The sequence below is a fragment of the Gopherus flavomarginatus genome, chromosome 1 (assembly GCF_025201925.1).
Source record: "Gopherus flavomarginatus isolate rGopFla2 chromosome 1, rGopFla2.mat.asm, whole genome shotgun sequence".
In the NCBI taxonomy this organism is placed as follows: Eukaryota; Metazoa; Chordata; order Testudines; family Testudinidae; genus Gopherus; species Gopherus flavomarginatus.
In genome coordinates this window covers 69,882,018-69,906,620 of record NC_066617.1, presented here as the reverse complement: position 1 = coordinate 69,906,620, position 24,603 = coordinate 69,882,018, and the positions used below count along the sequence as shown (strand labels likewise).

General features: G+C 42.9%; 1 protein-coding gene across 1 annotated transcript in view; it reads right to left on the bottom strand.

Moving 5' to 3' along the window:
* Window positions 1-252: 252 nt before the first annotated feature.
* The window catches only part of LOC127040935 (cathepsin E-like), a 31,071-nt gene continuing 6,720 nt past the window's right edge, over window positions 253-24,603 (bottom strand). Inside the window, exons 4-10 of the mRNA XM_050935495.1 lie at window positions 23,549-23,666; window positions 21,931-22,049; window positions 13,090-13,289; window positions 11,860-11,982; window positions 10,690-10,834; window positions 1,632-1,730; window positions 253-1,543 (exon numbers count right to left, since the gene is read on the bottom strand). Of these exons, the coding sequence (XP_050791452.1) occupies window positions 1,364-1,543; window positions 1,632-1,730; window positions 10,690-10,834; window positions 11,860-11,982; window positions 13,090-13,289; window positions 21,931-22,049; window positions 23,549-23,666 (984 nt within the window). The 3' untranslated portion in view covers window positions 253-1,363. The remainder of the gene's footprint in view (window positions 1,544-1,631; window positions 1,731-10,689; window positions 10,835-11,859; window positions 11,983-13,089; window positions 13,290-21,930; window positions 22,050-23,548; window positions 23,667-24,603) is intronic.

Here is a 24,603-nt window from a genome sequence, read left to right as displayed (position 1 = left end):
CCCCTCTGCCATGCCTCCCAGCCTAGGGAAGTTCCTTCTACATCACAAACAGTAACACATGTTCTGCATAACCCTGTGCAGAACATGGCCCTAGTTCACTTATTTTCCATTGAAAGAAAAGGTAAAATGAAATGAAAAAAACACCAACTCAAACCAGTTTTTCTTGATCAAATTTTATTCATTTATATGTTAATAGCTAGAATCAGACCTAACAAGCAAGATGAATATTCAGATAGGTATAACTCAGATGAATTCATTATTGTTCAATCAATTACACAACAAAGGACAGCTTGGCTCCCCGTGGTTCAGAACTATTTTGCATCTCAGTCAAAACTGCTGTTAATGATGTCCCTCAAAATGAGAAACAGCACAGGTCTAAACTGGGGTCCTATTTTTGTATCTTCCATGGAACAAGGTGATGTTACAGTGTCATTCCCACATAACAGTCTCTCTCTTTACAGAGATTGTGCAATACAAGCTTCACTGTCCAATTTCTTGCCATGCAAGTGGATGCCAATCCCAGCTGTTTCAATCCATCAAAGTGTGGAGATGTCAGGCACTAAAGACAGCATCTGACTGACAGTGATGCTGGAACAATTTGTATAGTGGGGGTGCTGAGAGCCATTGAACCAAACTGTAAACCCTGTATGTGACGGAAACCACTTCAAGCCAGGGGGCGCTGCACCCCTAGTTCCAGCAAGAAAGTGTAGAAAAAGAGCATGTGCCTGAGGAAAAAGACAAGTAATAGAGAATAAGTAAGAAGCAGGAAATTACATTTAATGATGGCAGTAAAAAGAGTCGGGATTGAAGCTTGCTGCACATAAAGAGCGTCTATAAAGGACAGAGGGAGAAAGGGTAGAACACACCCTAGCAAATAATGAGAAAAATAAAAGCAACAATTAAATGATAAAAAGAAAATATTTAGTCAGGAAATAGAAGGTTGAAACTGACAAGCAAGGGAAGAGAACTACCCAACACTAGCCAGATTAGGTTCCCACAACTGCAATTGATACACAATCATCTTTGCATTATTCAGCAGTCTTCTCCCAAGCACATTTGCCCTCCCACCCCAATGCAAGTCCTACAGGCAAGTTGTTGTACAGGCATTTACTAGGTTTTTTGACACAGTCCTTCCTAGGGCTTTTGGTCTCTCAATCGCTGATTTAGAAATAAATGTGTCTGTTGCAAATGTATAGAAATGGAACCTAGCTACAAACTTTGCATTCAGAATTCAATTTCAAACCCATCCTAAACCCTTGTGAAATTTTTTGGGAGCAATATTCAGATCCAGGGTTTTAGTTCAGGCTCATCTCATATCCCTGTAATAACAAGTGTTTAAGGCAGAACTGATGCCATTGGGGCCTCAGGAATGCTCCCTTCTATGAGAGGCTTTTGCAAATCCCACTCTATCATTTCCACGGTCAAAAATACAGTAAAACGCTGACATGAATACATCTCCTAAAATCCATAGCTGGCCAGTATGAGTGGCAATATCCAGAGACTGAAAGCCACTGATGCACACGGTTTTTTCTTCTATGGTTTCCTGAAATTAAAAGCACATTTCTATGTAGAATTACATATCATCATCTCATAATTTGGTAGATACTATTTCTTAGAATTTATATACATACCTTTATTATATAGTCTTTTGCGGTTAACGTGTATTCTCTATGTCCAATGGTGAAACTTACATGTGGCAGGCTTGACAGTCTCCTGCAGTCTACAACAAACTATAACATAATATATGGGTTGACTTGAGGCTTGTTTGTTTGGGTGTTTTTACATTGCCTTTTTATTCAAAATTATAATCAGTCTATCAACCTATGAATCAACTTAGCAACCAGAATATCAACCTCTGCAGTCCGGTTTGGTATTATTTATTTTTTTCAGACCTAATATTCAACATACAAGATTATATTATGGCCCTGCACAAGAGTGAAAGTGGTGGGAATGTATAAGGAGGCCTCCTGCTCTTTGAGCTAATACACAGAGTTGAACACAGACTTCTCAGACTCCCACACCCAAGGACCAATGCAATCTAGGACTGACAGCAAGGCTAGTGATGCCCAAAATGGAAGGGTCTCTGAGGACCTGGCTCCTCCTTCCTCCACATATGCAAGCAAACCCAGGCTCCAGCATGAGTTCTCATTGTCTCTTTTAATGGGCACTGCTAAGTGCACAGTTCCAGTGCTCCCAGAAGCCTGCCACAGGCATGGTCCTGGGAGCTGCTTCCAGTATGTCGTCTCTCCTGAAAGCCTCCACAGGGAGCAGCTCACAGTCACAACCTTTCCCCATACTCTACAGGAACATCATATTTTCAGATGGAGGGAACCCATCCAGAAGGTCTATGGGGCATATTGTGTCCTATATTATACTACACTAAAATGGAATTCGAAGAACAGCTGATAGATCACAATCTGGAATGCCAATTCATTGCTGTAAATATTACGCTAATTCGTTGTGAATATATGAGAGGGGGGTTTGTTGTGTGGGGTTTGTTTTGTTGTTGTTGTTGTTTTTATTTTATTTATTGCTTCTCCAGTTGCTCCATTCATTAAAAACATTAAAAGAACTTTGGATGATTCTGGAGGATGGCCTAATACCCTCTGGAGCTTTGTTGTAAGCTGTAGTGGTTTAGCTTATTGTTTTACAACAGGAGGAATATTTTTAAAAATCTAGTTTATGAAAATATATTCCCCAATTATTTTGAATGTCTGTCGAGTGCATTCTGGAAAACAAGAGCCAAGTAGAGCTGCAGAATATATTGTGGGCTATATCATATGTATATAATATAAATAATATAACAGAGCCAAGATATTGCATAGTGGGCTATGAGGGTCATAAATTAGAGCTGGGCAAGGAACAGATTTTTCAGTACACTGCCAACTGCAAAACAAACCAAAACAATTTTTTTTTCATTTTTGGTGAATTGAAAAGGCTAAAAAAAAAAGTGTTGTAGGTTGAACAAAACATTTCAATTGAACCAAAATGTTTCATTTCAATTTTGAGTGTTTTAAAATGTTTTAGATTTAAAAAAAAAAATTGAAGGCAATTTCCTAATAAAAAGTCTTTTCAATTGAAAAAATCAAAATGCTTCAGTTTGACATTTTTGGAAACTTTTTCCTGCAACATGAAAAATTCAGCAAAACCAACACAAATTTGCAAAATTGTTTGATGTGGCTGAATCTCAATTTTTTTTTTTTAACCAGAAAAATATTTTCGCTGAAACATTTTCTCCCAGCTCAAACTATAGTGCAGCTCCATTTACACCACAAATGTTTCTAGAACAATTTCAGGCCATGTGAGCTCATAGTTTTGTTTTAGCCATGTAGTACATGGGAAATGTGAACACAACAGAGAGAGAAGTTGAAGCACTGAAATAGACTTGACTTTATAGCACTGTTGTAATGTGTTATAATCAATTTGTTGGAATTGTAGTCTATTTATAATATACCACAAGGTGGCAGTGTTTTCATACACCATTCGGTGCATGACAGCTCAGCAATATTAGTTTGGGAACACAATGTAGTAAAATCTCATTCTGTGGGCAGGTTAGTGATTAAAAGATAAAGAAATGTTATTTGATTCATAAAATCTAGAGCATCATAATTTCAATGATGTCACCTTCTGCACCAAGGTAGAGGGGACTCCCTGCTCCCCAGCCCCAGGTCCTCCAGTTGGTGGAAATTTTGATAATACAATTTCAGAGTAGCAGCTGTGTTCGTCTGTATCCGCAAAATGAACAGGAGTACTTGTGGCACCTTAGAGACTAACAAAATTATTTCAGCATGAGCTTTCGTGAGCTACAGCTCACTTCTTCGGATGCACAGAATGGAACACACAGACGGAAGATACTTATACATACAGAGAACATGAAAAGGTGGAAGTATGCATACCAACAGGAAGAGTCTAATCAATTGAGATGAGCTATCATTAGCAGGAGAAAAAAAACCTTTTGAAGTGATAAGTAAAATGACCCATAAAAGGTGTGAGGAGAATTTAACATAGGGAAATAGATTCAATTAGTGTAATGACCCAACCATTCCCAGTCTCTGTTTAAGACTGAGTTAATTGTATCTAATTTTCATATTAATTTGAGTTCAGCAGTCTGTCTTTGGAGTCTGTTTTTGAAGTTTTTTTGTTGCAAAATTGCCACCTTCAAGTCTGTCACTGAGTAGTTAGAGAGGTTGAAGTGTTCTCCCACTGGTTTTTGAATGTTATGATTCCTGATGTCAGATTTGTGTCCATTTATTCTTTTGTGTAGAGACTGTCCGGTTTGGCCAATGTACATGGCAGAGGGGCATTGCTGGCACATGATGGTATATATCACGTTGGTAGATGTGCAGGTGAACGAGCCCCTGATGGCGTGGCTTAAACAGAGACTGGGAATGGTTGGGTCATTACACTAATTGAATCTATTTCCCTATGTTAAGTTCTCCTCACACCTTCTATGTGTCATCTTAATTATCACTTCAAAAGGTTTTTTTTTCTCCTGCTGATGATAGCTCATCTCAATTGATTAGACTCTTCCTGTTGGTATGCATACTTCCACCTTTTCATGTTCTCTGTATGTATAAATATCTCCTGTCTGTGTGTTCCATTCTATGCATCCGAAGAAGTGAGCTGTAGCTCACGAAAGCTCATGCTGAAATAATTTTGTTAGTCTCTAAGGTGCCAAAAGTACTCCTGTTCTTTTTGATAATACAAGGTCATTGGAAAAGGTTCGAGTTGGGTATATCTGAAAGCCCTTTTCCTCCACAAACATAACGGTACCAAACATGACAAACCTAGAACATGTGTATGTGTGTGTGTGTTTAAAAATCAAAGCTTTTTAAATTATACTTTAACATAAATTGACCTTTGGTAATCCTTCCTAGGGAAGTTGCCTTGACAAGTAGGACTGAAAACATTTATTCATCAAAGTCATCATCACTGTCATCTCCATCTACTCCACTGCTAGATACATTGTCACACTGATCCTTGTCCGTGCCACACATGCACCTCTCCATGCAAGGCAGGTTGCTGGCCAAACATTTGCAGGATAATGAGCATCTGTTCTTTGCACACATGTATTTGATTAGCTGAGGGACTGATTTGGGAGTACACGGTATTTTACACATAATTGGTGTGATCAGTCCCTCCTCCAAGACCCATCCATGCCCTATAAGGAAAGGTAGTTTTGGACATGCTCAATCATCCTAAAGCCATTCCATTGCTTGATAATTCACTCTCTTGATAGCAGATATAAATGCACCCCTTGTCAGTAGCAATTTTTCTCCATTTGCTTCTTGGAAAACATCCACCTATGTGCTCTGCAAATGTCATAATGTTGGTCTTTAAATGATAAACTTGGCATATGAATGGCTCCAGTGCATTTATGATCTCATCAATGACTGCTAGGTTGACCAGACAGCAAGTGTGAAAAATCAGGATGAGGATGGGGGGTAAAGGAGCCTATAAAAGAAAAAGACCCAAAAATTGGGACTGTCCCTGTAATCTCTGGACAGCTGGTCACTCTAGTTGACTGCATCAGTCATTCCGAACACCTTCAGAGTGAGGAGAAAGTCTTCAGAGGCTGAATCAAATGCCTTCCAGTACAATAATTTGGTCTTTCCAGCCCATCTTTCAGTAATGTCATATCCTGAAAGGACATAGAAACCTAGTAGTGCTGCAGCTTTGAATGCTCTGCAAGATAGGAACACAGCTTTGAGGATATACCACAATTCTGCTTCCTAGGATCTTGTGGAAGCCTTGGGTAGCATCTCATGGAGAACACTAGAACATCTGTGTCTTGTGCAAAAACCTAGAGTTTCATAGCGCCTCTCTCTGTGGCACTGATGACATGCAAGGTAATTTTAGTGTCAAACTCCTCACGGGAACTATGAAGAAACTCCACTGAACAGTGTGAGGCAGCTGCTTCATTATGCCATGTGATTGTGAAATTCTTTGAACAATTCTTTGCACACTTGAGTATTTTTCCTGCTAGGTATGAGGTTATCTTATCCTTCATGGGGATACAAGACAGTAGCTTCTTCATTATGACACTGGAGATGTTCCTGGATCAGTGGCTTTGTACTGGACAGAGGCAATACCAGGCTTTTTTGGTAATCTTTTTAATTGACTCCTCTGCATGTGTCAAACATGAGATACCCTTTGTCACAGAGTCAGTATTTTTGCTGTAGCCTCATAATGAAGTGTACAGTTTTCAGAATGGAGAGAGGTAAATAGTGGTATCCCCCAGAGGTCTGTATTGGGCCCAGTCCCATTCAACATATTCATAAATGAGCTGGAAAAAGGGGTAAACAGTGGGGTGGCAAAATTTGCAGATGATACAAAACTACTCAAGATAGTTAAGTCCCAGGCAGACTGCAAGGAGCTACAAAAGGCTCTCTCAAAACTGGGTGATTGGGCAACAAAATGGCAGATGAAATTCAATGTTGATAAATGCAAAGTAATTGCACATTGGAAAACATAATCCCAACTATACATATAAAACAATGGGGTCTAAATTAGCTGTTACCACTCAAGAAAGAGATCTTGGAGTCATTGTGAATAGTTCTCTGAAAACATCCACTCAGTGTGAAGCAGCAGTCAAAAAAGCTAACAATGTTGGGAATCATTAGGAAACGGATAGATAATAAGGCAGAAAATATCATATTGCCTCTATATAAATCCATGGTAAGCCCACATCTTGAAAACTATTGGACTTGGAAAAGGTTCAGAAAAGGGCAACAAAAATTATTAGGAGTATGGAAGGGCTTCAGGGTGAGCTTACTTGCCCAAGCAAATCCATTCATGTATGATGGACTGGAGCTCATTAATATCATGATGAAAGCAGTCTTCAGTGATGAGCTAGCTAACAATGTCAGTTGAATGGATACTTTGTATGAAGCCTTCAGAACCCAAAGAATTATTCAAGGTTCCATTAATCTATGGGCTACAACCAAGAAGAACAGACTAAAGCTATGCTTGAATGTAAAGAAGAAAGTCAGAGTGAAAGTGGCAGGGATTATGACAGAGCTAACCACAGACAGGTTATTGCTTGCTTGTCTCCTGGTCATGTGCAGATCTCAGCATGATGTTGATCTATATGAGACTTTGGAAAAGTATGAGTTCTCCATGGGACCATGATTGATGTTCGAATGTGACGGAATAATGCATATGTGCCAGGCAAAAAGCAAACTAATTCACATCTCGCATGGTCTTCCTAAGCCAGTACCTACTAACAACACAACCAATATCTTATGCCAGCAGAGGCTTTTCAGCATGGTAATCACAGATGGTATGGCTGAGGTACAACCTCTCAACAAATCAGATACTGTTAAAACCTGCCAAGATTTGGCTGTACATGAGAACAGCCATACTGGGTCAGACGAAAGGTCCATCTTCTGAGAGAGGCCAGGGCCATGTGCCCCAGAGGGAATGAACAGGTAATCATCAAGTGATCCATGCCCTGCTGCTCATTCCCAGCTTCTGGCAAACAGAGGCTAGGGACACCATCCCTGCCCATCTTGGCTAATAGCCATTGATGGATCTATCCTCCATGAATTTATCTAGTTCTTTTCTGAACCCTGTTATAGTCTTGGCCTACACAACATCCTGTGGCAAGGAGTTCCACAGGTTGACTGTGTGTTGTGTGAAAAAATACTTCCTTTTGTTTGTATTAAATTTGCTGCCTATTAATTTAATTTGGTGACCCCTAGTTCATGTGTTATGGGAAGGAGTAAATAAGATGTCCTTATTTACTTTCTCACCACAAGTCATGATTTTATAGACCTCAATCATATCCCCCCCCTTAGTCATCTCTTTTCCAAGCTGAAAAGTCCCAGTCTTATTAATCTCTCCTCATATGCCCCTTCTTGGCATTTAACAGCATGTAATGAGTCCAGATAGTGCTTGGTTACTTCAGGGGAAGTCATCCCAGCCTTGCTTAATATTTCATTCAAAATTCAGCAGAGTGCTGGGGTTGTCAGGAAAAACTGGGAAAGAGCATTTGAATGTTGTGTTACGCCCAGCAATCCCTCCCGTGACTTTCATTGCTCTGTTTTCATGTTCTAGGGCTTTATCTGAACCAAGTCCGCAGAAGGGAACTGGTGATCTTTTAACAATCCAATTCCCTTTTCAAAAAGCATCCCATATGTCAGTGTCACTTTTCTACACCTCTTATTTCGTTCAGGTACCAGGCAATCACAGAATAGTTGGTTAAATCTTAAGCAAAAAAGTATTTCACAAAGTCGTTCAGTGCTGTGAGGTGCAAATTCCAATTAGCTGTTCTGACTGATCAAATAAAGAGCAGCAAAGACTGAACCATCTTCATGTATAATAAATCTTCATCAACTAGAGGACCTGGAGCTGTGAACCAGGGAGGTAGGGGTGGGGAACAGCGAATCCCCCTAATTAGCGCAGAGGATGATACCACTGAAATTATGATTCTGTTGATTTTTACGAATCAAATGACATCTCCTTTATCTTTCTATCATTAATTTGCCCATGGAATTACACATGCTCCCAGACTATGTGGGGCTACCATTTAAATGCATATAGGAATCAATATGGCTGCAAGCAGGCAGACTGGCAAGCCATGAAGTGAAGAAGCAGAGCTGTTTGGACATCAAAGGAGAGGTGAAGGAGATGGTGAAGCTGCTCCATGAGTGAACATAGGAGGGAAAGCATTAGGGTTGCCAAGTGTCTGGTTTTTTACCGGAAAGTCCAGTCCAAAACACTATCTGAAAGTGCCTGGCTGGAAACACTGACTGGAGACCAAAAGTCTGCTTGTCGCCTGCAGGGGCAGGGGTGATGCATAGAGGGGGACATTCGTGGGCAAGTGCCCCCCCCAAAAAAAAATTAGCCCACCAGGATGGGCAGAGTGGCTCTGTCCTTCACCCACGGCCGCCACCACCACCTCTCACAACCAGGCTCTTTCTGGCAGGCAGCTACTGCACTGGCTGGCCTCTCATGCCAACCCAGAGCAGAGCAGCTGGCAGGAGAAATAGGTCCTTCCACTCCCCGCCTGGGTCTGGCTGCCAGGGTAAGAGGCTGAGTGAGCTGGAAACGTGCCAGGGAGCAGAAGGGGCAGGACCTTCCACTTCTCCTGCCAGCTGCTCTGCTGTGGGTTGATCTGAGAGCCCAGCCACTCAGCACGGCAGCTGGGCTGCCTCAGAGAAAGCCTGGCTGTGGGAAGCAGCAGGACACCTACCACCCAGACCTGGCTACTGGGGCCAAATGTGCTGGGGGGCAGGTGCAGCAGAAGGAGGGAGCCTCCCTACTCTGCAGGTGACTGGTGAGGTGGGGAGAGTACGGTGCTCTCTGGGCTGGATGCAGGGCTGCAGGGGAGAGGAATGAGCAGAGGGCAGGATCTTGGGGTACAGGATGGAGCAGGGATGGAGCAGGGGGCAGGCCTCCGGGAAGGGGGCTGAGCAGGGGTGTATAGTTTCCAGAAATTGGGAAGTTGGCAACCCTAGAAAGCATCAGTGGATGAGAGTGGCAGCAACTGGGAGGGAGTGGCAGAGTGGGGAGTGGAACAGATGCCGGGATATATGAGATATGAGATATAAGAGAGTGAGCAGCATATGGAAAGCTGGGGGTGGCAAGGAGCAGGTAGAAAGAGATTGAGAGGAAAGGAGACTGGGAGCATGGAGGAGATGGCAGCAGGATGCTGCAGAAGGTGAAGATGCAGCAGCAGGGAGGATAAAAGGGAAAATGGAGGGGAAGAAGAAAGTGGGAGGAGGAGTAGAGCAGGGAAGAGAGGGGGGAATGAGAGAAGCTACAGGGAATGGGACTGTGCAGAAGATGGAGAGCAGGGGGATGGAAGACAGGGATTGGGACAGATCTGGCTCTCAGATGCTTATGTTACATTCAAATGAACCAGAATATTTTGAATGATAGAACTGTGTCCCCCTCTAGGGGTTCTGGTAACAAGAATGTGACACCCATGCCCTTTGATGGAATTATTACATGTCTGTCATTCCAGTATCTTTTTATCCTAATTTCCGGATTCTGACTGACAGTCTGCCTGGAACTCAGGGGCGGCTCCAGGCACCAGCACACCAAGTGCGTGCCTGGGGCGGCAAGCCAAGGGGGGCGCTCTGCCAATCTCCACGAGGGCGGCAGGCAGGTTGCCTTCAGCGGTATGCCTGTGGAGGGTCCGCTGGTCCTGTGGCTTTGGCGGATCTCCCGCAGGCATGCCGCCGAATCCACAGGACCGGGGACCTCCCACAGGCAAGCCGCAGAAGGCAGTCTGTCTGCCGTGCTTGGGGCAGCAAAATACTTAGAGCCTCCCCTGCCGGAACTGCTCTGGACTTTAGGGAGTTAACAGTCATGGCATATGACGTAGGAAAGGTAATTTTCTCCTGTTTTACAGGGTAGTAGGTCTGTCATATGATGTCATGATCATCTGAGCAACTTTAACAGAACTTTTCCTTAAACAGATGCTTCTACTAGATCCACATGTGTCATTAATGCGGGAAGAGATATCTTGGAAACAGAGGTGGCAGGGAAGGATGAAAACAATACAAATCTAGTACGTTCCTCTGCTTTCAGCTCTGTACAAGCAGCAAGCTTTTCTCCTAGTCCCTACTCTGTGCCTAATTTTAATCATTTTATCTTTTTCCCTTCCCCCCTCACATCAGCATTTGTATCAATTCATTACTTCACTTCTCTGAGTTTTTTGTCCCACTCTATGGTTTTTACCTCTCCAGTTTGTGTTGGACTGGCCCCGATATGCTCCTGTAGTTGTCTTATTTGTAAAGAGGGGCCGGTAATAAGAGAAGTGCCTGAATCAACAATGGCTTCACAACCATGGAAGCAAAGCGCAACCCGTCCCTGGATTTTTATGCTGCATGTGGAAAAATCAAAACACATACACTTTAAACAGAGAGTGCAGATAAATGAAGAGTGATGACACAGTTAGCAGGGAATTTAAGCAAGGCTATGCTGCCAGTTAAAATACAAGCATCTAGTTCAAAATTTACACTAACTTTAGAAATGTCCTAATTCCAAAAGAAGGCTTAGTGTTTACAGAAAACTAGGGCAAGAGAGCTTTGGAAATAATTCGTATGTGTGCCTCATCTGCTCTTCTGAACATGCAGGAGGTTAAGGTCTAACACTGATCTGACCCCAACCAATATATCCTCTGAGCATCTCACAAACATTAACGAATGTATTCAAGGTTGGGCACTATTGTTATTTCAATCATTTTAAATAGTAGGAACTGAGGCATGACAAGGCTAAGGCCAGATCTACATTACCACTTATATCAGTATAACTTGCGCCGCCCAGGGGTGTGAAAAAACACCCCCTCCCACCGAGCGACATAAGTTACACCAACATAAGTGCCGGTGTGGAAAGCACTATGTTCATGGGAGAGCTTCTCCTGCTCGTTGCAGGAGAAGTAATTCCATCGGCACAGAGCAGCTACACAAGAGATCTTACTGCAGCCCAGGTGCATAGTACAGCTGCCCCACTGTAAACTCTCTCGTGTAGACTTGGCCTAAGTGACTAGAACACTGTCAGACAGGAAGGCTGTGGCAAGCCAGGAAGTGAACTCAGTGCCTCCAGATCTCGTGAATATCCCTTACTCAGGATGGTAAGGATTCCCACAATTCCCACGGATGTTCACTAGGCCCTTAATGTGACCTGCTAATAAAGGACACTCCTCCGAGTACCAGCCACCAAAGTTAGTGCTTCCAGAAATATTATTGCAGCAGGGGATACACTAATTATCTTCAGATCTTTCCCAGAAGCACTGTTTTTGGGAGGCAGTACATCCAGGGTGGCCACTGTAGCACAGATGTCCTAGGATTTTAAGGGGCTTACACCGAGAGGCACAGTTTCATCAGATTTATAGACATGCATACGTACTTGTTAACATGAATTTGCCAGTAGCTTTTCTCAGTAACTGGAACCCAGTGAATTGAACCTTTGTAAAGGGAATGGTCTATACCCCCCAGTATCAATTCACCACCATTTTCAATGTCTTCTCCTCTAAAAATGTAAAACAAAAAAATATGTAAACTGGATGACATAAAACGTAAGTGGGACATGAGAGTAGGGGGGAGAAATCAGCTTTCAATTACAACCCTTTCACATCTTTTTCAAATGTGTATGTTGCAATGGAAGTCTAACACTTCTAATTTTATAATTATACCTAGAGATAGCGCCAAATCAGAGCTTCCAGCCTAAACCCCTTACTGAAAAAGTTAGGGGTTGCAGAGGGTTTAGAAGTGAGATTAGAAACAAGTGCCTTAGGCCAGTTTCTGGTCTCGTTTACCCCAGTATAAATCCAGGGTAAATCTAGTGATTGAAATTGAGTTACTCTAGGTGTGACTGAGATTACAACATGGCCCTCTTTCTTCCGAAATAGTATCACTCGACTGCAGCGCCGCCGTCCTGTTCATCTCCTACTAGCTGACGAAACAACTCTCTGAGTACTCAAGACACTGTAAGAAAGTCAGATGTAACTGTTCATATTAGCACTGGTCAAAAGCTGATAAATATGTTTTGCAAACATTTTCTAAATTTTCTGATTCCACAAAATAAATTAGTTTTTTCTTTTTCCTCCTTTTTCTTTTCACACGCTTTTTCAGTGACAAAATGCAAATAAGGAAAGGGAGAGGTGTAAAAATGAAAAAAACAGCCTAAAATACTAAACTGACTTTTTTGTTTTTGTTGTTTCAAACAAAAAAAAGTGGATTTAAAAAACTAATAATAATCCAATAATTGGAAATTTTCAAAACAATGAAATTTGCATCTTATTTTTTTTAAAAGTCCATTTTTCATTAAAAAACATTTCAAATGTAGACCATTCATCAGATTAATAGATCAAGAGACTTCTTTGGAGTTCTCAGTGGTTTGCGCATTAATTGTGTACTATACAGTGCATCTACAACTGTTTATTTTAAAGATATAAGTTTAATAGCATTTCAGTAAATATGATTTTAGTTACTATGTTCCCCACTGGTGCTTCTGTCTAGACCTACTCCTGAAAAAGTCCTTTCTGGAGATGAAACACATACAAATGATGGTTTCTTAATCTACAGTTAAAATTTGCTTCTTTTGACAGTGTCCCTTTATTCGGTGTTAAAAACTGACCTGTTCAAGTGGAAGGAAAACACTGGCTCCTCCACCAGATGTTGGTTGATTATGCTGTCAAATACTGGAAGAGCACTGCCAACTGCTAAAGAAGGGTATCCCAAACCCAGCACGCCATCAAAGTGTGCAAGAGCAAAAGTCATGCCGGGCTCAAAGATAGACTCTCCAAAGTCCTGCCCCTCGATGGAAATGTTGCTGATCTGTTTGTTATTAGCAAAGGGAACAAATGAAAAGTAAAGTCAGAGCAGATTACAGAAATAACCACATTTTATATACACATCAGGTTTTTAGATTTATTAGTTTTATCAAATGTGATGTACATAGGGTGACTAGATGTCCTGTTTTCATGGGGATAGTCCCATTTTTGGGGACTTTTTCTTATATAGGTGCCTATTACACACACATCCCATTTTTTCACAGTTGCTATCTGGTCACCCTAAATGTACAGAGCTTTCCAGTAACTGTGTTAGTTGTATTAATATGAGCAGGCATCATGCACTGAAGACAGTTATATTTTAGAAAGCAAGTCCCTTCCTATGGCCTAATTCTGCTGTCATTTGTTCATAAACTCATGCCAGAAAACCACAGTCAAAAGGGAAAGGCAAGGTGGAAGATGCCTGCCCTAAATCTAGTTAACCCATAGGCGTTCTCAAACAAGACACATGAAGGGCCATGCTGGAACAAGATGCAATTGTTCCAGGACTACACATGTACATTTCTCTTTATGTCATATTGCCACAGTGCTGTATGTTACTGTGCTTTCAGGAAGAAAGAAGTCTAACACTAGACAATAACAAAGGACAATATCCTTTTCTAATTTAAAAACTATGTTTTTATTATTTTTAGTGAACTGGCAGCTTTGATAGTGTGAACCAGCAGCTTTGCTATAGTTAAGGTTGAATCTCTGTTTAAAGATAACAATTCTAAGTGCTCTAAAATCCATTTGCTATCTCAGATTGTGCCTTATGGGAATGTGGGATAGGGTTACGGGTCCAAATTTGGGGACATTTGAGCCACAGGTTCCCAAGATACAGCCCCCCTAAAAACACAGTTATTTACACAATTACTTAGTTCTTCTTTCTTGCCCACACTTGTGGTTCAAACTATGGGTCTGATCCTCCCCAAACTGAGGCAGGATAAGTGGGGATGGGCAGTGGGGGTAGGGGACATAAAATCGGGTGACAGGAGAAGTGGTGGCCTGTCAACCCCACATTTGCTATCTCAGATTGTGCCTTATGGGAATGTGGGATAGGGTTACGGGTCCAAATTTGGGGTCATTTGAGCCACAGGTTCCCAAGATTCAGCCCCCCTAAAAAAGCAGTTATTTACACAATTACTTAGTTCTTCTTTTTTGCCCACACTTGTGGTTCAAACTATGGGTCTGATCCTCCCCAAACTGAGGCAGGATAAGTGGGGATGGGCAGTAGGGGTAGGGGACACAAAATTGGGTGACAGGAGAAGTGGTGGCCTGTCAACCCCACATTCCCCCCTCCTCTTTGAAGCCACCACCACAGTCCCCCTTGCTCCTCCCCCACTCTCTTCTTCCTGCCCAGGCTAAGTGGTTGGGGAATAGGTGGAGATGCCTCCCATCCCGCTGGGCAATGCCCAAGGGCTGAGGGACATCCCACATGCCAAGGGTGTGATGAGAGAATAGGGCAGCAATAATCCTGAAACCTGAGGAGAGCTGGGGTCCTCCCAATGTGAGCTGGGATCTAGAGGGCCCTGCCCGTATGAGGGTCCAAACTTTTCTCTCTTTCCCTTTTGAGTGATTTGGGAGTCTTTACTCCTCTCTGGGGGAGGGGTCTGGCCTCTCCTTCTGAAGTCCTGTGAGTAAGGAAGAACCGGGGAGACCCTGTCCCTCCGGGGAGGTCTGTCCTCCTCTTCCTATCTCCTCCATGTCAGCCAGCATCCAATGGGGCCCTGCCCCCCTTGGGGGGCCTAAGCCCCTCTGTCTGCCCCAATGTGAGCTGGGTTTGAGGCAGGGTGACCATATTTCCCTATCCTAAATATGGGACACCTGGTAAAATTATTTGTATTCAAGCAATTTCAATGGCAATCAATCAGAACGATGCAGTACAAACATTCAAATTAACATTAAGTTGACTGAGCCCCCGTTAAGAAGAAATACTGCGTAGTTGGATTCTTTTTATTTACCTTCTTATCTTTAAGGCTTTAAGGTTCACACAGGGAGGGGTGATACACACACCCCCACCCAAGGTGACACACACATGTACCTCTCTCACATGTGTGGTGGGGGAGCGGTGACTGACCCTCCTGGCCTGGTGCTCTCCACACTCCATGCCTGGCTGGGCCCCCAAGATGGACCCACCTGTCCCAGTAACTGGTGCCACATCTTCCCAAGGCAACACTTGGGGAGGGGGGGACACGCAGGGTCACATGCCCCCTTCCCCAAATTTCTGCCAGGGTTCACACCAGAATGTGGCCAGCAACAGCCTATCGGCATTGTGCAGGAGGGAAGGGATGGGAGCTGCTTCCAGGTGCCCCCTGTCCTGTTCTTCCCCTCCGGCCCCACCCCGCCCTCCCACTACAGGAAGAGGTTAAGCCTTAAGTATGCATTGTGCACCATGGCCCAGGGAACCTGACTGCAGGAGCTTCAGCTAACCCAGCCAGAGAGGTGGCTCAGCAGGGAAGGGTGCCTGGGGACGGAGCAGCCCCATGCTCCGTGGGGGAAGGACCCAGGTTTGGAGCAGGGCAGGTGAAGAGGGGGCTAAACCCAGCTGCTGTGGAGCCTGCAGATGGAGGGGGGGTGGGAAACAGCTGGAAATCACTTTCCCTCACACTTCAGAGCCAGCACTCAGCAGGGGCTGCACTGATGGACCGGCAGTGGGAGAGGCCTAGCTCTGCACACTGCAGCTTTGCCCCGCCATTAGCTTTGCACACCAACCTCCATCTTCGGCCTTTGGACCACCCCACTCACCAGTGGATGTGCAGCTGGCAAGCAGGGATCCAGCCAGCAGCAGGACCGGCCAGCACTGATGGGGGGAGGTGGCAGAAAATACAGGACAATATGCCCATTTTTAAGAAAAAGTCAGGACACCTGAAGGAGGGCTTAAATACAGGACTGTCCCATTAAAAACAGGAAGTCTGGTCACCCTAGTATGAGGAGACAACAGAGCCACCCAGCTTCCCTATGCTGCTTCTAGCACTGGGGAAGAAGACTCCAGGCTTACCCTTTCTCTCAATGCAGCTGCTTTTATGGTGGGGAAGGGATGATGCAAAGGAGATGGGGGAAGAAAGAAAGGGGTCAGAGCTGTGCAGTGGGGGATGTAGCAGGGGCTTCAGCTTTATCCCTTCAAACCTCTGCATACCTATACCTAGGGCCCTACCAAGTTCACAGTCCATTTTGGTCAATTTCATGGTCATAGGATCTTAAAAATCGTAAATTTAATAACTTAAGATATTTAAATCTGAAATTTCACAGTGTTGTAATTGTAGGGGCCCTTCATTTTCCATTTTATTTCTTTTAATTTTTCCTGGGAATTTATCAGTGTTTATTGCAACAAAAACTGGTGAAAATCAGTGCAAAAAACTATTAATTAGTTTTCTGGGTAAATACTGGGGTTTATTTTGGTGGACGGAAAAGTGGGGGGCGAGGAAGTATTCAGTAGATTAATGCTTTGAATTCCATTCATCAGTATGGTTTGCTGCAGAATTAAAACAGAACTCAAAACACAATGCCACTTTTGAGTTTAAGAAAACAATATATCTTTAATCCACAAATTAGGGCTGTCAAGTGATTTAAAAAATTAATCGTAATTAATTGTGATGTTAAATAATAATAGAACCACATTAATTTAAATATTTTGAGAAGTTTTCTACATTTTGAAATATATTGATTTAAATTACAACTCTGAATACAAAGTATACAGTGTTCACTTTATAGCTATTTTTATTACAAATATTTGTACTGTAAAAAAACAAGAAATAGTATTTTTAAATTCACCTAATACAACTACTGTAGTGCAATCTCTTTATCATGAAAGTTTAACTTACCAATGTAGAATTATGTATAAAAAATAACTGCATTCAAAAATAAAACAGTGTAAAACTTTAGAGCCTACACATCCACTCAGTCCTACTTCTTGTTCAGCCAGTCACTCAGGCAAACAAGTTTGTTCATATTTGCAGGAGATAATGCTGCCCGCTTCTTGTTCACAATGTCACTTGAAAGTGAGAACAGGTGTTCCCATGACACTGATGTAGCTGGCATCACAAGATATTTATGTGCCAGATGCGCTAAGGATTCATATGTCCCTTCATGCTTCAACGACCATTCCAGAGGACATGCGTCCATACTGATGACAAGTTCTGCTTGATAATGATCCAAAGCAGTGCAGACCGACGCATGTTCATTTTCATCATCTAAGTCAGATGCCACCAACGGAAGGTTGATTTTCTTTTTTGGTGGTACAGGTTCTGTAGTTTCGCATTGGAGTGTTGCTCTTTTAAGACATCTGAAAGCATGCTCCACATCTCGTCCCCTTCAGATTCTTAAACCTTGGATCAAGTGCTGTAGCTATCTTTAGAAATCTCACATTGGTACTTTCTTTGTGTTTTGTCAGATCTGAAGTGGAAGTGTTCTTAAAACTAACATGTGCTGGGTCATCATCTGAGGCTGCTATAACATGAAATATATGGCAGAATGCGGGTAAAACAGAGCAGGAGACATACAATTCTCCCCCTAGGAGTTGAGTCACTAATTTAATTAACAAAATTTTTAAACGAGTATCATCAGAATGGAAGCATGTCCTCTGGAATGGTGGCCGAAGCATGAAGAAGCATACGAATGTTTGGCATATCTGACACGTAAATATCTTGCAAAGGCAGCTACAAAAGTGCCATAGGAACACCTGTTCTCACTTTCAGGTGACATTGTAAATAAGAAGTTGGCAGCATTATCTCCTGTAAATGTAAACAAACTTGTTTGTCTGAGCGAATGACTGAACAAGAAGTAGACCTGAGCAGACTTATAGGCACTAAAGTTTTACATAGTTTTGGTTTTGAGTTTAGTTATGTAACAAAAAAAAAATCTATATTTGTAATTTGCATTTTCACGATGAAGAGACCGCAGTACATTACTTATATGAGGTGAACTGAAAAGTACTATTTCTTTTATCATTCTTACAGTGCAAATTTTTGTAATAAAAGTAATAATGTAAAGTGAGCATTGTACACTTCGTATTCTGTGTTGTAATTGAAATTAATATATTTGAAAATGTAGAAGAACATCCAAAAATATCTAATACATTTCAATGGGTATTCTATTTTTTAAGTGTGATTAAAAGTGCGATTAATCAAGATTATTTTTTTAATTGCAATTCATTTTTTTTAGTTAATCGTGAGAGTTAACTGCAATTAATGGACAGCCTTACCCCAAATAAAACTTTTCATTTGAATAAACAGTTTACTGTTGTAGACTTAGAACTATTAGCCTATAAATATTTACATTTAATAATTGGGCCACGCCATTTGCAGCGCATACACTTAAATTCATCCTTTTCTCCTGTTGTTTTTTTTTTAACTTTTGAATACTTCCTTGTGTTCTGAAATATATTCTGATGCAGATTTTCATTTTCTTCTCATTTTAGTGTGTCAAATCTTTAACCATAATCTGCTAGCAGCTTTAAATGTGTACGTGGTGGATGTGAGATTCATCAGTATGTTCAGATGCGCACACACTTCAGAGCTTGTGTGCGTGCCTGTTGGTTTATTGTTTGTATCTTCTGTCTGGACTGACACATAGCCTTACTTCAACAGACAGCTTTGCATATACACACAGACTAATGGATTATCATAATACATATATCTCATGCAATGTTTTGTATTTTCCTAATAAAACAAGTTATTTTTATATCTATTTGAATTATATAAAATAGGGTGAAAATCAGAAAAAAACTGAATATTTTTTGTAAAACCTGGGAATTTTTTGGTAAAAATTGGTTTAAACTGAAAACGAAGGGGCTTATGCATATACTAGGCTCACATCTGGAGTAGAGACTTTGCATCTGCACTCTCCTGCCCCTTCCTGCTTCCAGCTGGTACATGCCCTCCTCACAACTCCACCATTCCCCACTTCCCCATGGCCCTTCCAAGCTTTCCAAGAGCATGGAGTGTGAAGGACGATGGTGGAACTGGTGTGCAAGGAGGTGAGCGCTGAGTATTGTGGATATTTGGGTGGTCAGAACAATGGGTGTGATGTAGGGAATATTGGAGCTGATGGAGCAGTGGTAGGGGAACATCATGGTTAAGAGCAGTGAGCTATGGTGGAGAGGGGGTTGGAGCAATGCAGGGAAGAGTGGAGTGGAAAGGAGGGATCAGAGCTATGCATTGGAAGATGCTGTGGGGCTTCGCATACATCCTCCCAAACTCCCCAAGTCCATTTGCCCCTCCCATGTCTGCGTCCCTTTCAAAAAACATCCTCACTGACTCCATGCCAGTCCCTGCACTATTTCTGCATCTTCTCCCCAGCTCCCCCACCAGCGGGTTCCATTCCAACACTCACCTCTCTGTGGGGAGGTGGGCTGAGTTGGACAGGCAAGGAGATGACATGATGACACAGGGCAGTGAACGGACTCACATGCAGCCTGTGCATTCTGTGGCCAGGGTAATCATTGCCAGGGATCCAGCAGCAGTGGAGGGGGACAGCTGGGTTGCGATGCATGAGGATACTGAAACATTATTTTAAAAAACCCAAGGAAATTAAGTGCCCAAAAGCTTTGTTAACACAGAGTTAAGATTCGAGTCGCATGCCTTTTCAGAACTCTGAGTTCAGCTGCACCCAAACTGCTGAAAACCAGGAACTACAGAGTTAAAGTGCACACTCCCCTCCCTGGCAATGCAATCTTAACTCTGCCCTTTTTGAGCAATGCCTCAACATGCCAGCACCACATACTTGTGCTCTACAGATGCTATAGAATATTCTGGGATCAGAGCACAAGAGCACTGTAGGACAAAGTCTTAGCTAAGGCAAAACTCAGGTTAGGTCTGATGTAGCAAAGAGGAGCTACTTACACCTGGCCTACACTCAAACACTGAGTCAATTCCACAAAACACCCCAAACTAACCAAATGTTACCTCCCCTTCACTCCAACCTGAGCATTCCTTCTGAGGCATTGCCTTCACTAACCCCTCACCAGCCCCAGTGTGCCACCCTTCTGCTGACAACCCAGATGACAAGATCACTCCATGCCTCGACAATGACACAATCTACAGAAGTCAGCACTTATATGAGGCATTTGTGATCCTCTGACATACTCATGCACCTCTCATCATACCAAAGACTATATCTACACTACAGCTTATGTTGGCATAGCATGTCGCTCAGGGGGTGAATCAATTACCTCCCTGAGCGACACAAATTACACCAACATAAGCACTGGTGTGGACAGAAGTTTTCCTGCCAACATAGCTGCCGCTGCTCGCAGGGACTAGAGAGATAAACTGAGGGGAGAGTTTTCTCTTGTCGGCTTACAGCCAGGGCTGTCTTTACCCATACGCAAAGTATGCAGCTGCGTAGGGCACCAGAAAACTTGGGGCACCAAATTTCCTGGTGCCCTGCACAGCTGCGTGCTGCTCCAGCCCTTGCCCCACCTCTTCCCGAGGCTCCCCACCTTCACCCCTACCCCACCCCAGCCCTCTTCTTCCCATCCCTGCTCCACCCCCACCCCACCTCTTCCTGCCCCTGAGGAGTGCAGCAGGGCTGGGCCTGCACTCACCAGTAACGGGAAGTGCAGGGACCCAACCCTAGCAGCACCACCGGTGAGTGCTGGGGGGTGGTTCCCTTCTGCCCCCAAAGCCAGCCCCCTCCTCCCTCCCACGGAGGCCTCCTCCTCCCCTCTCGGAGGGGCTCTGTAGGGCCCCAGAATAGCTAGGGACGGCCCTGCTTACAGAGGCTACATTAGACAGTTTGCAGCAGCGCAGCTGTAAACTCTCTAGTGTGGCCATGCTCACAGTAACAACTGTACCAACTGCTCCAGTCTAAGCCCTCCACCATTCAGTACAACTACACCTAACACAATGAACGCAGCTGACATGAATGCAGATAAATGCTGGAATTCAAATTTCTGGAACACAACACAAATAATTGTACAGTCTCTTAGAATTTCCTGCTGGCTACTTATTATGGCATCCCATTTGTGAACGATTCCCAATGGCTACTGCTAGCTCCAGGGGGCAGAGTTAAGGTTGCATTGCAGGAGTGGCCTGTACCTTAACTTTGTATTTCCTGGGTTTCAGAGGCTGGTGTTTTGCTGAACACAATGTTCGGGAAGGCTACAGGGCACCACCATCAAACAATTTGGTGTTAATGAAGTTTTGAGGCATTTAATCAATAATACATGAAAAGGTGCCTTTTCTAGACTCTAGGCACATTTGCTGTAAACTGAAAATACAGTCAGTCAGCTTGAACTAGTAGCTTGCGCCTCACCCTAAAGCCAAAGATAAAATCAAACCCGAGCAATATCAACCTTATCCTCAAAATCCTGGGTATACAGTTAGGCCTTGCTCACGGTCAGCAGATTTGTGCTGTTTTGGACCATGAAGGAAGGAACTTCTGAAGCCCAGGGCTTCTCACAGAGAACACTGTGCTAAGGGCTCTCTACTTCCCTTTCCCCATTCTGTCCCCAAGGGGCTTCAGCTCAAGCATCCACACTGATAGCATCTGTGGCAATAGGACATGAGTCACTGTCCCTCTCCTCATGTAAGGCAGGCCCCAAGCTACTCAGGTCTTTGTAGGTCAATACTAACATCTTAACCACCTGGAAAGCCATAAACAACCAATTCAGAGAGCGATGATAATGATGATGTTAGGGTTCCACTCACCCGTAATGTGTCTTTGCCAGCAATGCCTAGAAGCTGTCCAGTACCATACTGTAGAGCAAAGGCCTGCCCTCCATGCTGATAGGAGTTTGATAGAAATGATTTGAATTTTTCATGCATCTCTGTGAAAATAAACCTCACTCTTAGCACTGAAGATATGGTAATTGGGAATGTACCAGATTTCTGAGTATCAAGAGGGAAAATTACTGTTTGTAGTGACCCAGCCACTCCCAGTCTTTATGCAGGCCTCATCTGATGATGTCAAGTTTGCAAATTAATTCCAGCTCTGCAGTTTCTCTTTGAAGTCTGGTTTTTAAGTTTTTTTGTTGAAGAATGGCCACTTTTAAGTCTGTTATTGAGTGTCCATTCAAAAAAACCATTCAAAAACCAGTGGGAGAGCACTTCAATCTCCCTGGACACTCAGTAACAATGGAACCATTTAGAGGGCAGAATCTCACCTTCTCCCTCTTCTGCTCTACACATCCTGTTTCTTTAGGGGATGCACAGCAAAGTCTGCCTACTCCTTCCACAAATCCTTTCACATTTTCCTTCACCCCAGTGAACCCCAGAGTCAAAAGATCAGTGTAGCAGCAGCAGCTGCAGTGGAGGAGCCTTTCCACTTCCACTGCTGTGTAACAGAGAGAAGATGCCCACCCCAGGAAAAGACACTCAGAGTTTGGACATCATGGCCAAAGTTCCTGAGAACACTGTCTCAATATTGATGTAAATAAGACCATGCATGCAGTATTTCCTCCACCACCCTCTTTAGTAGCTGGATGGACACATGAGCTGGTTGCCATCTGAAGATATCAGGAAGGGAAAAGAGTTGCTGCATGAGCAAAAATCTTCTCCTAGAAGATTGAACCAACTCAGAGAGCATCCTGGCCTATTGAGGGATGGGAAGAGAGGCAGCTGGATTTTCCGATTGGACTGAGATCCATATCTGAAGTTATGAGTATTATCCAGCTGCTTGTGCCCCTAAATACAGATTCCACTGAAATACTAACCTGTTCATTTCTCCTTACTGGGCACATCTATAGCCCTTAGATTACAGTATTTCACTCTGAGATTTTCTTTCTGTCTTCTCTTGCCTCAGATGTCTCTGGCAGCATGAAGTTTGAATGTTGTTTCTGAGGCTTATGCACCACAACATAAATTGTGTGAGGTATAACAGACATATTGGTGTAGCTCAGCAGCTAACTCTGAGATAAGCAACACAGACATTCTTTCTAGAGACTCCTTTTTCTTACCCACCTCGCCAGTAGAGTGGAAATGGACTAATCCTTTCATCTGCCACTTTGTGTCTCTCGGCCCTGCTGTATCTAACTAGCAATGACAAATTCCAGAGCGTGCAGAACTGGAATTAATCTGAATATCATGGGAGAGTATCAACTCCCTCCACTGTTGCACAACATGAATAAAACTGTGAGTGAATCTCTCTGTAGAATTCTTGTACAATAGGGGTGTGAAGTGAAGGTATGTGAGACTCTGCTGAACACTCAACAAATGTGTTTGGTTTTCTGCTAAATATGTTTTCCACCAAAGTGCATTCACTGCAGGGGAGCTACTTTAAAAGGTGAACTAAACCATTAGAAGCTCAAAGGAACATAACGTCTCTTACTGCAGGCTTCACTGATGCAATAAGCTGAAGGGACCCAAAAATTGGATGATCCTGTGTCGAACACCACTGTGAATTTCTGAGGTGGGGTGCCAACACTTATCACCCCGTAGTACTGGGCCTGAGGGAAAAATATACTTAGTCAGTTTAGCGCTATATCAATGCAGACGATCCTTGAAGAAAAGACAGACAAAGGTACAATGTAAAATATCCTCAGTGTTTCCAATCCAATTTGATTTGACTTTTAATTAAATGTTACCTCTACCAGGCAACCAATTCTTTCCCGTCCCATGAGTGGCCACTTAAGGCAGATTTCAGGATGTGGCATATCTTTTAAGTACTTCAAGAGCATGAAGTCAATCCTGGAGTTTTTCCGTTGACTTAAATGGAAGCAAAATCATGCATCAAACTCTTACAAATGCTAGGCAAAATCTTGCAATAAATTCCTGAAAAACTCCTATTGAAGGCAACAGGAAGGTCTGGCAGCTTTATACTAGTAAGGAATGCAAGATGTAGCCCTACTGATTTTAGAAAGCTCTTAATATTAATCCAACTGGCAATGCAACTATCACCTCACTGGGACACACCACTGTATATTTTTATTTGAATGTATTCTAGTCAGTACTAATTAGCCAGTTAAAACAAGCAGATCTAATTCAGTATCTGCTTAAGATTCCACCTGATGCACCACACAAAACCTATCAGATGAATATAGAAAATACAGAAGGCTCTTTTGTATAAAAGACAGATGGAGAGAATCTGTGAACATGTGAACTCTGAAGTAGCTTATCAACTTAAATGCTCCAAGTGCTTAGTGCCCATATCTGCCTGTGGAATAGCACTACAGCATTAGGAGACCTATTTTTAGGAATAGGCATTTCTGGCATCTGATGCAGATAGAAAAGCCTGTCCAGTGCCAAAATATTCTGTATTGATGCAAATACTTGAATGTTTATTATGAATGTATTAACTGATATTAATGTGCTCAGCACTGAATGGAACATGGTATCTGCACCAAGAGCTTACATTCTAAATTAGACAAGTCAGTAAAACCCACT